This window comes from Plecotus auritus (assembly GCF_963455305.1).
Source record: "Plecotus auritus genome assembly, chromosome: 1".
Classification (NCBI taxonomy): domain Eukaryota; kingdom Metazoa; phylum Chordata; class Mammalia; order Chiroptera; family Vespertilionidae; genus Plecotus; species Plecotus auritus.
In genome coordinates, this window is record NC_137770.1 from 57773349 (window position 1) to 57787934 (window position 14586).

Genomic DNA, 14586 nt, shown 5'->3' on the forward strand with positions numbered 1-14586 from the left:
TTCAGCCTCAATAAAATATGAAAAGCTCAAACCCATGCTGCTCCTTCTAGATTACGACTTGCCAAGCCGGATATTCCATTCTGCGTATACTTCGATGAGCAGTGACTCATCCAGCAGCACCTGCGCCCATGTGTTAAGTACTGCCAAATAAAAGCCCAACATCCATTTACACAACAAAGGGATGTACCCTACAAGGCTTTTGGATTGAGGCCCCACTCCCCATTTGCTCTAAGCAAAGGGAAAGGAAAAAATATCTTCCCTCCTCACACCAGGGATTTTTAAATTGTAGGTGGATTTATGATGTAGGTTAATTTACAAATACTTTTACTCTTTAAAAGAATAACGTATATTTAATAGCATAAACACCCCTACAGCATTAGATTATCATGACCATTAATAATTGTTCACCAAATCTTTCCAACCTCCTTCACGAACACTCTTAATTCTCAAAGGATACATTTTGGAGCAAAGAGGGATCAACAAACTAGTTGCTTGAAAGCTTTCCTGACGCTAGGCTGAAGTTAGGAAAGGCTTAATGAAGGCTTTAAAATCCACAAGGGCTTCACAATGAACATCTGACTTGGTGATTTATGCATATTAATAACCTCAGTCCTACTGAGGCAAGCTGAGTCGAACATGTCCTCCGAATCTTAATGTTTTCAGCTCCACTGGGATTATTACAAATGTAAATTTCTAAGATTCTCAGCTATTAATCTCTGTCTGTCCTCCTGTTCAGCAACATAATGACTAATTAAACATCAAAAGACCTGTACAGGAGATCTTCTTTGACAGCTACTGGCCTAGTCCTCTTCCCAAGAGGGGAATTCAAATGACAGGGACATGGAGTAAAAGCCTATGAGTAAGCTACAAATCATTGCAGAGAAATCTAAAAACCTAACATTAAATGCAGATTTATCTCAATCCATGGTTCTATGAAGCAGCAAACTGATTATGTGAAGTGTTCTTAATGACACCAGTCGAATATATCCTTATAGCCAGAAAATATTGAATATCCGAAATCAGTTTGTTTACCACAAAGTAAAAAAAATGGGTACTTACAGAAGAAGGCAAACCAGGAGGCACCTTTCTGACTTTCTTTGCTTGCAAAGGATCTGCACATGGAAAACAGTATATTTCATCAGCATTTGTATTAGGAAAGATCAGACTTTAAATGAACAGGAAATAAATTTTCCTCCTACTGCCTCTCTTGTTTACCAATATTTAGGAGTAAGCAAGAGAATATAGGGATGGGAGATTCATTCTTCACAACTGGTTCCAGGGCAGAACAGGTCCTAATGAAGTGATATACTCTGAAATACATATCCCATAAATTTGGAAAGATGACAGCAAGCAAAGTGAAATAAGAAAGAAAACAACAAACTAATAAGCATATGTGAGGAAAGGGAATTAATGTTTCTTAAGTACCAATTACTATGTCTGGGCTCTACACTAGGCACTTTGCATCATGTATCTCAGTTTCATTTGCAGAGGGGTATTCTGTGCAGGAGGCAATTTTCATAATATAACTCCTTAACAGAGACATAAATTTAGTGTCCACATCACACGGAGAAACCAGTTTACTTTAACAATGTGTGGTTACAACTGCAACTTCAACACCAATTACGGTACAACTTACCCTTGGATGTTTATATCTATTTCCAAGAATTAACTATATAGGGGAAGTATATTTATTTCTAAGACATAAATGATTTATTAGTAAAAATGAAAACATGAGCACTTTCATACGCCTACCCAGCCTTACTTGGTATTTTAAATTTTTTAAAAATATATACTTTATTGATTTTTTTACAGAGAGGAAGGGAGGGGGTAGAGAGTTAGAAACATCGATGAGAGAGAAACATCAATCAGCTGCCTCCTGCACACCCGCTACCGGGGATATGCCTGCAACCAAGGTACATGCCCTTGACCGGAATCGAACCTGGGACCCTTCAGTCCTCAGGCCGATGCTCGATCCACTGAGCTAAACCAGTTAGGGCTTGGTATTTTAATTTTACTATCTGTAAAATTTAAAACTTGTCCTTATTTATTGTAAGAAAAAAAAAAAAAGGTGGGTGGTAAGTACAGCTTTCTAATATTTCACAAAAAATGGATCAAATTCAGGATTTTTCAGAGGGGTTCACTATTAACAAGAGAGAAAGCAGAAGAAAGCTAATGTAAAGTATAATTTATTTTTGAAAACTGTAAAAATGGGAATTAAATAAGCATGGTCTTTTCCTGGGTCACAGATGATATGAAAGACATGGTGTTGTTTAAGAAAGAATGAAACCCATTTAAATTCGGGGTGGGAATCTTTTTTGTTTGTTTTTTTAAATATATTTTATTGATTTTTTACAGAGAGGAAGGGAAAGGGATAGAGAGTTAGAAACATCAATGAAAGAGAAATATCGATCAGCTGCCTCCTGCACACTCCTTACTGGGTATGTGCCTGCAACCAAGGTACATGCCCTTGACTGGAATCAAACCTGGGACCCTTGAGTCCTCAGGCCGACGCTCTATCCACTGAGCCAAACTGGTTAGGACGGGGTGGGAATCTTTACAGTAAATACCCCAGAAGATTACAAAGCACAACTTTATAAGTAGGATGTGGAAAAAATTTATACAATAAAAAGGGAAAAAAGCATTCATTAGCACCCAAGTCACTAACCCAACAGGCAGCCTAAATGTCCTTAAAACGAAGTGCCAAAAAGAAACACCTGGCATGCTCTATATTTATAAAATTTACAGGCAAAATTTCCGTTTTCTGCGTGAAGCTTTTCTAGAACCCAACTCTTCACAACTAATACAGCATCCCTTGAGCAAAAGCCACTCTAAACAAAGAGAGTCCAATATACTGCTCCTATTAGTTTGGAGCCCATCATTCTATTATAGGGTAATTCTTAGAAGATATTGCTATTTAGTTTAGGACTAAATAGAACATTTTCATTTATATTTTAATTTCATCATTAGTATCACCTACATAATGTGACATTTAAAATCATGACTTTGGAATTCCCACTTCCGTTTGGAAGGGTTCAAAGTGTCATAGTTAAGAGAGGAAGCTGGCTGGATTAAAACTTCAGACTCATCATATAGCAGCTGTGTGAGTGTGGGCAAGTCACTTCACCTCTTGAGCTTCATACCTAAGATGGAAAAGTGGGCTACACCTCCTGGAGTTACTGTAATAAAGATAATACATGAAACAGGGTCAGGGCAGTGCCTACAGAGTGGCACCATGAATTTTAGCCATTAGTATTAGGTTTACATTAAATCTGGCAAAATGATTATAAATTGGATAGGTACTTTTTTTAACCTTGCAGATTCAAGGCCTCAAAAATTGGTTCAAAACTCAGAATTGTTCTTCTCCATGAAAATCTTTAGTAAAAGGCAAAAGATTTATGCGCTCTAAAGAGAAACCAGAGTATTTGTTAGATACTGTTTTGCAGAATGTTGACTGCCTAAAGCAGGTGTCCTCAAACTACGGCCCGTGGGCCACATGCGGTCCGCCGAGGACATTTATCCGGCCCGCCGGGTGCCACTGCCTGTCCTGCTTAGCAGCCGACTTGTCCCGGGCCTGCAGTGCGCATAGAAATTTGTTCATAGTTTTTTGTGTTTTTTTTTTTAACTATAGTCCGGCCCTCCAACCGTCTGAGGACAGTGAACTGGCCCCTGTTTAAAAAGTTTGAGGACCCCTAGCCTAAAGTATCTAAATAATTTAAGAACATGCTGAGATTGGTGTAGATGATCTCTGAGGTCCTTTTAACTCTGAGATTTTATGAATAACAGCAATGCCAAGTAAGAGTGACTAAGACTAAGAAATAACAATGACGAATCTATACTAATAAGAGGAATATGCAAATTGTCCAGGATGGCGTCACCTAATAACTGTTCAGCAGGCTGTGTCCCCGTCCCCTGCTCAGGCAGCTGCAAGGCTCGGGGTAGGTAGGATAGGATATGATAGGAGGGAATAAGAAAGGAGAGGGAGAGGAAGGCAAGCCTGCATGTAGACAGGACAAGAGGAGAAACAGAAATACAGAAAGGGAATAAGAAAAAGACACAGGAATGGAAAAGGGAAGGAAATGTGGGGCTGCACATGGGAGGGGGTGGCGATCATGGGGGTGGGGGGGCGGAGCAGCTGGGTCCAGCAAGGGGCGGGGCGCCGGTGGTGTGGAGCGGGGAGCCCCGCCCAGATGCGGGAGGAGGGCGGTGGCCCCCGGTGCAGGCCGTTGGGACGGAGGGGTGGACGGTCCGAGGCCTTCCAGGTGGAGGCGCTCACAGCACCTGGGCCACACGGGCCTCGGCCACCCTTGTTGGGCCGGGCGCCCCGCGCTGGGAAGGGGGGCGCAGCTTAGCTGGGGAGGAGTTGGACACTAAGAAGGTACGTACCGCTTTCATCCCCAAGGGCTGGACCCCAAAGACACTGGCCAGGGTTAGGTTGCTGACACATTAAGTGTACTTTGTTGACTAGAAGTTGAGGCATCCCAGGCAGGGAATGGGAGGAGGATGGCGGTGGGGAGGCCGGGGAAGGGGGGGCAGCGAAGGCCTGGCCAGGGCTGGGCCCTGGGCTGGGGGTTAATGCCCCCCTGAATGAAAGCTTTAATATCAAAGCGCGCTCAGGCGGGGCTGGAAGCAGGTCCCAGAGAGGAAAGGGGAAGGTTTAAAAGAGAAACCAGTGAATATGGCAGGGAGCGAGGGGGGGGGGGTAATAATAGGGAAGGAGGGAGGCAGGGTTCAGGCTCACAAGGGAAAGGCAAATGGGGAGGGTGAGAGTGGGAGGAGTAAGAAGGAGACAGACACGGGGAATGAAGGAAGAGAAGGGAGGCGGGAGGGAGGGAGTGGGGCCGCAGGAGGTTCAAAGGGAGGGATGGAAAGATGGGGTGAGGCCAGGAAAATAGTTAAATAAAAAGAAGAAACACACTGTGAGAGTGAGGGGAGTTTAAAAGGAGGAGTTAGTAAGAAACTTAAGTACAGGGTGATTTTTTAAAAATGTAGTCGGACATCCCCTGAGGGCTCCCAGACTGTGAAAGGCCACAGGTGTGGCTGAGGCTCCCCCCGCCCCCGCATGAATTTCGTGCACCTCGGGCCTCTAGTAGAAATAATGATGATCCACTAAATGGTATGCATACAGAACATGAGTGGGCCTCCCTGGGCACTAAGTCTTGGCTATCTATATAGATAAAAGCCTAAGTGACCAAACAATTGGAACAACCAGAATGACCGGTCACTATGACGCACACTGACCACCAGGGAGCAGACGCTCAACACAGGAGCTGCCCCCTGGTGGTCAGTGCGCTCCCACAGCGGGAGCACCATTCAGCTGACTGGCCTGCCCGGTGGCCCACCAGCCCAGCAGCAGCCACTCCCTCCCTCAGTAGTCCTGCAGGTCCAATCTCCAGAGAATGGGCCAGGCACCGACAGACCAGTGCCACCGGCATGATACTGACAGCGTGGCCAGCCTCCTGGAAGTCGGCCTTGGGCACTGCAGCCGCCTTCCCCTCCCTAGATGCTCATCAAGAAAGAAACAATATAAAAGCTGTCGCCAGGTGGCTCCTGACAACTGGCGTGAACATCAGCGAGACGGATCCAGATCCTGGGCTGGCAAGGGCATCCCACCACCCGCCTGGAGGGCCGATCATGTCCCGGCCCTCCCCACCCTCCTGGGGACCCCACCCGTGCATGAATTCGTGCACCGGGCCTCTAGTATAAAATAAGTTACTTAGCTTCCTCAGTCTTGGTTCCTCGTTTGTAATAAGAGGTTAATATTACAATCTCATAGTTTTTGTAAAAATGTAGTATATATATATATAGCATAGTACCTGACATGGAAACAATAAACAGTATCTATCATAATGAAAATGAAAATGAGTAAGATATTAGCACTAATTTCTGAAAAATTTGCGTTTTTATGAAATCTATCCCCACCCTTTCTAGTTATTTCAATAGTTCATTTTATCCCTGAACTTTTTAGTAATAGTATATTGGTCTATAGTAGTGTTTTTTGTTACACTCACTCATGTAACATACTAACAAATTCTTTTCTAGAGTGGCAATAACATATCTACACTCAAATGAACGTTCCTACCCTAACTCATTTGGTGGGAAACAAAAGTGGAGATGGAGAAAAGACACTTCACAGTTAATTTTTTTCACAAATCACCCACAATACTGAGAGCTGGGCACATCTAATCACAGCTTTCTGCTGAACATGACAATCCATTATTGTGCCCTTTGTTACCCTCAAAGCATACTTTAGACCCAGAAACTAGGGGTATTTCACCAAAATATCAGTTTGACGGAGGTAGATATATAAATTGGAAGCAGACAACAAATATTTGTGGAATTGAAGGAAGTCAACAAATATTTGTGGAATAAATAACTATGACATACTTTTTATGTTGTTGTTAATACTCACCTGAGGATATTTTTTCCCTTGATTTTTAGACAGTGGATGGGAGGGAGAGGGGAGAAACATTGATGTGAGAGAGACACATGTATTGGTTTCTTTCCCACATGCCCTCATTGAGGTTGTGGATCGAACCTGCAACCCAGGTACATGCCCTTAACTGAGAATAGAACTCAAGACCCGTCAGTGGGCAGGCCATTGCTCTAACCACTGAACATACTGGACAGGGCAGATATACTTTCTTTTGGTAGACTATATCTTTTTTTTGACAGACAACTGTTTAGTTTTTATTTCATAATCATAAACTTAACTCTGCAATCCAGCTAGACTGGGAAGGGGTAAGGAAATTATGGAACGCAATGAACTGTGGCAAGAACACAAAGATTATAGAACGTTCCAAACAAATGGGGATGAAGGGATGCTCTCTGAGCTACAGAAGGAATGGTCTGATGGTTAAAATAAAACACAAGTCAAATTTATTAGAATTGTCCATAGTCATCAATGGTGATCTTCTTGCTGGTGTTGCCATTCCTGGACCCAAAGCACTCCATGGCTGTCACAATATCCATGTCGTCTTTCACCTGGCCGAAGACCACATGCTTGCCACCCAACCACTCAGGCTTGGCAGTGCAAATGAAAAACTGGAACCATTTGTGTTAGGTCCAGCATTTGCCATGGACAAGATGCCAGGACCTGTATGTTTTAGGATGAAGTTCTCGTCCTCAAATTTCTCTCCATAGATGGACTTGCCACACCTGTACCATTATGGCGTGTGAAGTCACCACCCTGGCACATAAATCCCGGAATAATTCTGTGAAAGCAGGAACCTTTATAACCAAATCCTTTCTCCCCAGTGCTCAGAGTACAGAAGTTTTCTGCTGTCTTTGGAACTTTGTCTGCAAACAGCTCGAAGGAGATGCGGCCCAAGGGTTCGCCGTCAACAGCGATGTCGAAGAACACAGTGGGGTTCACTATGGCTGGTCACAGGCAGCTCCAGGGTGATGGCGTCTGCAAAGCCTAGACTATATATTTTTTTACAAGCTGGTCTACCTTAATATAAACATGCTTTACAACTTCAATTTTCCTGTATAAAGGATTCTTTGGTAGGAATCACCAAAAATGCCACAAACAGCGATTAGATAAGCAGTCAGAATACACCTGAAACTTGAGGTAGCAACACAAAATAGATTGGCTTGGATAGGTAATGTATAAAGAAAATGAGGGTTGAATGCTTAATAGATACTTTTTTTTTTTGCCTTTTTAAATGTGGTTTGCGATTTTTAAAATGTTTTTATTGATTAGAGAGCAAGGAAGGGAGAGGGAGAGAGGGATAGAAACATCAATGATGACAGAGAATCACTGATCGGCTGCCTCCTGGGATCGAGCCCGTAACCCAGGCATGTGTCCTGACTGGAAAACAAACAATGACCTCCTGGTTCATAGGTCGATGCTCAGCCACTGAGCCACAGTGGCCAGGCCTGTGTTTCCTTTTAAGGTGATGTTTTGGAACTAGACAGAGATGACAGTTGAACAGCATTGTGAATATACTAAATGCCACTGTACACTTTAATCTGATTGTACACTTTAATATGATTAATTTTACCTTTTTACTTTTACCTCATTTTAAGAAAATGTAGTGAGTAGAAGCAATTAATATGCAAAGAACATTGAACTTGCGAGTCAGAAAATCTTAAATTTTATTCTGTGAAAATCACCTGCTAATTATATGAATGTGTCCTCTTTTGAGCCTCAGTTTTATGTTAAATCTAGTATTGTATCCACTGCCTAGCAGGACTGTTGTATTGATGAGATGAGAATGTATATAAAATCACTTTGTAAACTGTTCAGCATTATGTCAATTTTAGTAAAAAATATGAGCAGAAAAAATATATGAGCAGACATGTTTATGAGGAAAAACTAGTTCCATTTTTAAGTTTTGTTTTTCATTATTTAGTCCCTCCTATACTGATGACCAAACAACAGTATTAAATTGTTTATTAAATACCTAATAGATGTATTATTTTATGTAAATAAGCCCCAATATCAACATGATACCCAAGAAATCAAATTTCTTAGCCAGAAGAGACTAAGCGTGGGGAGAAGCATTTGTAGGATGGGGTTTGTCTGTGAGACACTCACCAAGTGCTGCAGAGTCATGGAGTGGTCTTCTCCTGGAACTTGTGGCAGAGAATGAGTAGTATGGTGTCCCAGGTTTTCCTGAAGAAGACAGCTGTGCTGGGCTTCCAAGACCTATATCTTGTCTCAGGAGACTAGACTATAAAACAAGGCCAAAGAAACAAGTTATGTTCCCACTGATAATGACCCAAACCTGAAAATTTCAATACTTCTAAATTATTTATAGTTCCTTCAACAATGTCTTCAAGTTAAGAAGCATCCAATAAGTACTTGAGTTCAATTAGACCATTGTTTAAGCATATATTTCTTTTCCCCCATCAGTGGGTGGCCCAAATTCTAATAACTATGTGGATCCATATAATCTTAAGGTTGAAAGACACTTTAGTTACTATGTGGCTCCACCCATTCATCATTAAGAATGTTAAAAAACAGAAACCAAGATGGCGGCATAGGTAAACACCTAAACTGCTGCCTCGCACAACAATTTCAAAACTACAAATAAAGACAAAACGGACATCATCCAGAACCACAGCAAGGCTGGCTGAGTGGAAATTCTACAACTAGAAGGAAAGAGAAAAGCACACTGAGACTCAGAGGAGCTGCAGGAGGCAGAGGTACTGAGACGCGCGCGCGCAGAGAGGACTGGAAACTGAGTGTGTGGCTGGCTTTCTCAAGGGGGAGGGAGACAAAAGCTCCTGACTGCGCTGAACTCCAGTTCCGGGCGAGACTCTGGGGACGCAGACTCATACGGGGTGGAACTGGACTGTCAGGAAAGAGAGAAGCACACTGAGACTCAGAGGAACTGTGGAAGGCAGAAGTACCGAGGCGCGCACGTGGAGAGGGCTGGCAACTGAGTGCATGGCTGGTTTCTCAAGTGGGAGGGAGACAAAAGCTCCCGAATGCACTGAACTCCAGTTCCAGACGAGACTCTGGGGACCCAGACTCATTCGGGGAGAAACTGGATTGTCTGGCAGCGGGCAGAACTCGAGGGCAGCTTTCTCTCAGAGGTGCTTACAGCAATTACCATGGGACACTGAGACACAGGGGCCTATTATGCCAGGGCTGACGGGAAACCAATGCTGTCTGCTCCACCCTGAGACTTCGCCCCATCCAAGCTGAGCACAGAAGCTTTTGCAAGTCTTGTACCATAAGGGTGTCTCCAGCACAGAAGTTCTCCCAGCGCAGACACTGCTGATCCTCACAGCCAATTGGCCTGGAGGTCAATTCCTCCCAGTGATACCAACAACAATCAAGGCTTAACTACAACAAGACTGCACACAGCCCACAAAGGGGTGTACCAAGAGTGTCCACCTCCCCAGTGGGGAGGCTGAGCCACTGGGCCCTATAGGACACCTAGCACATAAAGCCACTCTATCAACTCAGGGAAGCAGCCAAAATGGGGAGACAAAGAAACAGATCACAAATGAAAGAAATGGAGGAAAGCAAATGACTGGATATAGAGTTCAAAACCATGGTTATAAGGTTTTTCAAGAATTTTCTAGAAAGGCCGATAAATTTAGTGAGACACTCGAAGATATGAAAAAGGACCAACTAGAAATTAAGCATACACTGATTGAAATAAAAAATATTATACAGAGATCTAACACAGACTAGAGGATCGCAAGAATCAAGTCAAAGATTTGAAATACAAAGAAGCAAAAAACACTCAACTGGAAAAGCAAAAAGAAAAAAGAATCCAAAAATATGAAGATAGTGTAAGGAGCCTCTGGGACAACTTCAAGCGTAGCAACATCCGAATTATGGGGGTGCCTGAAGAAGAGAGAGAGCAAGATACTGAAAACCTATTTGAAGAAATAATGACCGAAAACTTCCTCCACCTGGTGAAAGAAATAGACTTACAAGTCCAGGAAGCGTAGAGAACGCCAAACAAAAGGAATCCAAAGAGGACCACACCAAGACACATCATAATTAAAATGCCAAGGGCAAAAGACAAAGAGAGAATATTAAAAGCAGCAAGAGAAAAACAGTTAGTTACCTACAAGGGAGCACCCATACGACTGTCAGCAGATTTCTCAACAGAAACTATGCTCCAGACAGGAGTGGCAAGAAATATTCAGTGATGAATAGCAAGAACCTACAACCAAGATTACTCTACCCAGCAAAGCTATCATTCAGAATTGAAGGGCAGATAAAGAGCTTCACAGATAAGAAAAAGCTAAAGGAGTTCATCACCACCAAACCAGTATTATATGAAATGCTGAAAGGTATTCTTTAAGAAGAGGAAGAAGAAGAAAAAGGTAAAGATAAAAATTATGAACAACAAATACATGTCTATCAACAAGTGAATCTAAAAATCAAGTGAATAAAAAAATCTGATGAACAGAATAAACTGGTGAATGTAATAGAATCAGGGGCATAGAATGGGAGTGGACTGACAATTCTCGGGGGGAAAGGGGTGTGGGGGCTGCGGGAAGAGACTGGACAAAAATCGTACACCTATGGATGAGGACAGTGGGTGGGGGGTAAGGGCAGAGTGTGGGGTGGGAACTGGGTGGAGGGGAGCTATGGGGGGAAAAAGAGTAACAATTGTAATAATCTGAACTATAAAGATTTATTAAATTAAAAAAAAAAAGAATGTTATAAAAAAAAAAGCCACCCAATCTTTGCTTGAATGCTTTCATGACCACTATGCGTCAATTCTGTTCCTTCCCTATTCTCTTTCTGGATAGCTCTCATTGTTTTGAAGACTACCAGTATTTTCAAGACTAGCCATTCCTTTGGTAGGAATCACCAAAAATTCCCACACTTAAACAGTGATTAGATAAGGTGTCATCTTCAACAGTTGTCTCCTGAAGGGTTCGAATATCCTCCTCACTGTCCCTGACACAGATTCTGGATATATTTTCAGTTTATCAAAGTCTCTAGTAAAATGAAATGGAGGACAATGTGTCAGATTACTGCAGAGTACTTTTCAACACCACATTTGTGCTAGCTTAAATTGAAAGGTTAACAGTGATCACACCCTATTATTCTATTGCATATGCTGCAATTAAGTCATGTCCCTAAGTACATACGTGCTCCTGACCCTTAAGTCCACACCGACACTCTAACCACTAAGGCAAACTGCCATAGCCTGTTTACTTATTTATTCATTTACTTATTTATTTTGTTAATCCTCACATGAAGATATTTTTCCCTTTGCTTTTTGGAGAGTGAAAGGGGTGGGGGAAGACAGAGAAACATTGATGCAGAGACACACATGGCCTGGTTGCCTCCCGCATGCGCCCCAACTGGGGGCAGGAAGGGAACCGCAACCCAAGAATATGCCCTTGACAGGGAATGGAATCTAAGACCCTTAGATGCTCGGGCTGATGCTCTAACCTCTTAGCCACACTGGCCAGGGCCTGTCCTCTTTTTAATGTAGGCACTTACAACTATAAATTTCCCTCTGATTACTGCTTTCGCTGCATCTCATTTGTTTTGTTATATTGTTTTTTCAACTTCACTTGATATTTCATTTTTCTTAAAAGCCTATTCAACAATGCTGAAGCACAAACAGAATGGATGGGCATGGACAGCATTATGCTAAGCAAAATAAGCCAGTCAGAGAAAGATAAATATCACATGATCTCACTCATTTGTGGAATATAATAAACAACATAAACTGATGAGAAAAACTGCCTTTCATATCATGTTTTGAGGCATCTGCTGTATTTATTACTTGATCTGCTTTTTCTCATATAGAAGGCACGTATGAAACTGGTCACTGTACATATACAAACAAATACACGAGAGGAACTGGGCATTCATATGTTTTTTAACAGTGCTCCTTACAAATTTCCTTGGCATATAAATTCTAATGGGCATATAAGATAATGATTTATACAAAGGGTCAACAATTTGCAGGTCAAATTGGGCCTGTTTCAAAAATATTTTTATTGGAACATAGTCTCACCCATTCATTTATTTATTAGCTATGGTTATTTCTGTGCTATAATAAACTTTCAGATGAGTAAAATGTAGCCAGTGAGTTATTTCTTCAAAGAAGTCAAATAATAGTCATAATAAAAACAGGGGCATAAAATAATCTGTCATGAATAGGAAAGCTCATCCTATTAATAAAGAGGGAATATGCTAATTGACTATCATGCCCTCACAAAGATGGCAGCACCCACAGCCAATAAGGAGGGAATATGCTAATTGACTGTCACACCCTCAAAGATGGTGGCACCCATAGCCACAAGGTGGCAGCGCCCAGTTCCCTCAGCCCCGCCAGGGTGGCAGGCGCGCGGCACGGCTGGGCCCACCAGTGGCCCAGGCTGGTCTGGCTGCTCGGCGCGCCTGCCTCTGGAGTCCCCAGTCCCCTCAACCCCCCAGCCGCCCAGGGCCGGCCCAAGGCACAGGCAAGCCTCGGATGGCAGCTGCCCAGCCAATGCCCAAGGCGCAGGCAAGCCTCAGATGGTGGCTGCACAGCCGCCCAAGGCCGGTCTGAGGCTCAGATAACCAGGGCTGGCTGACGCTTGCACTGCCGCCAGTGGCAGCAGCCGAGGTGTGATGGGGGCATCGCCTTCCCCTGATCGCTGGGTCGCCTCCTGCCCCTGAGGGCTCCCGGACTGTGAAAGGGGGCAGGCCGGGCTGAGGGACCCCCGTCCAGTGCATGAATTTTCATGCACCGAGCCTCTAGTTTCTTACAAGCCTATAAGTAGATGAAATGTTTACAAAAACTGTATGTCCTGAAATAGCATGAGCTTCATAGTTAGCTACCCTGAGCTCAAATGCTGACTGTATGATCTGGGGTAAATTACCTAAAATTAATACATCTGTTTCCTTTTCTATTAATGGATGTATTATCAATTAGTTTACAGGGTTGCTGAGAGAAGTAAATAAGGATTTAAATAAAACTAAGCATGGTTGTAGAACCTAGTGAAAACAAAACAAAACCAAAAAATGATTACCACATTCTAAGTATCACAAAAGAATGAAAATAAGATGAATGACATTTTAAATTATTCCCTGGGCACAAACTCTTTGTCCTAAAGTAGGAGACTTTGTGTGCCTTGAATCAAAGATGTTAGAAACAGCAAAGAGGACAGACAGACTCTTTGAAAGAGGGTTGACAATTAAGAGGCTAAATCCTAAGAGGAGTGTGACAGATTCAAACTGTTTAAATTTAAGTCAAGAATAAAATGACATATGACTACTTATTTCTCAAAATGATTAAACAAAAGTAAGTATTTTTGTATAAACCCACCTTTAGCATCCAAACATATAAACACACATTGAGTGAAAGAAAAGGAATGGTGAATTATACAAGTGTGGTGAAATGTTAATGAATCTTGGTTAATAAGGACATGGATGCTCACTGTACTATTATTGCATGTTTCCTGTAGATTTGCAATTTTTCAAAATAAAAAGTTGGATAAAATCAGAATAAATATCAAGGATTCACTAGCACACTTTCAAATGTATTATCTCAATTAATGTTTACTATGACCATAATTATTATGTAAATTTTATGTTATACAGATAGGAAGTGGTAAAACCCTAATTTGAATCTAGGTCTGTTTCAGAAGTTTCTTTCTCTGTACAACAAGACTTCTACAATAGTCCACGAACCTAATTACCATTTATAAGACTGTTAACTTGAAAAAATAAGTGACCTGTACATGAATTTGTGGATAATAGTCCTAAAGCTGTGTAACCCACAGAATACATATCGGAAGGCTTTGCACATATGCATAGAATAAAGCGGGGGGGTGGGGGGAGAACAAGTTTTTTGGGACAAAAAAGGTATGCTTGCTAACAATTTCAGTATTGCTAAAAACTTTTTCCTTACTATAGACAAATATAGAAATACTCTGTCTTGTTCCATATTGAATTTTAATGCTCCCCCGCAAACTGGAGAAGCTGTCCTAATCACAGAAATAACCTACTTAATCTATATCTTGAGCTATATAATTAGGCAAGGTAAATGTGCAAGAAATTGTTCTTTTTTAAGAACACAAGATGATTATTTTATCCTATTAACTAAAATTAACTAAAAATAAATTGCTTAATACTATAAGAAATAAAAAAGAAGTTTAAGACAA

General features: G+C 42.0%; 1 protein-coding gene and 1 pseudogene across 11 annotated transcripts in view; both read right to left on the reverse strand.

Moving 5' to 3' along the window:
* Positions 1-14586, reverse strand: part of TCF12 (transcription factor 12) — a 385291-nt gene that overhangs the window by 102030 nt on the left and 268675 nt on the right. For all 10 annotated transcript variants that reach the window (XM_080675437.1, XM_080675442.1, XM_080675439.1 and 7 more), the window contains 2 exons: positions 8540-8675; positions 1060-1112 (listed from right to left, as the gene is read on the reverse strand). In XM_080675437.1, the coding sequence (XP_080531563.1) occupies positions 1060-1112; positions 8540-8675 (189 nt within the window). The remainder of the gene's footprint in view (positions 1-1059; positions 1113-8539; positions 8676-14586) is intronic.
* Positions 6880-8251, reverse strand: LOC308254076 (peptidyl-prolyl cis-trans isomerase A-like; annotated as a pseudogene). Its single transcript has 2 exons — positions 8233-8251; positions 6880-7377 (listed from the first exon to the last, which is right to left on the reverse strand). The product of its transcript is annotated as a peptidyl-prolyl cis-trans isomerase A-like (transcript).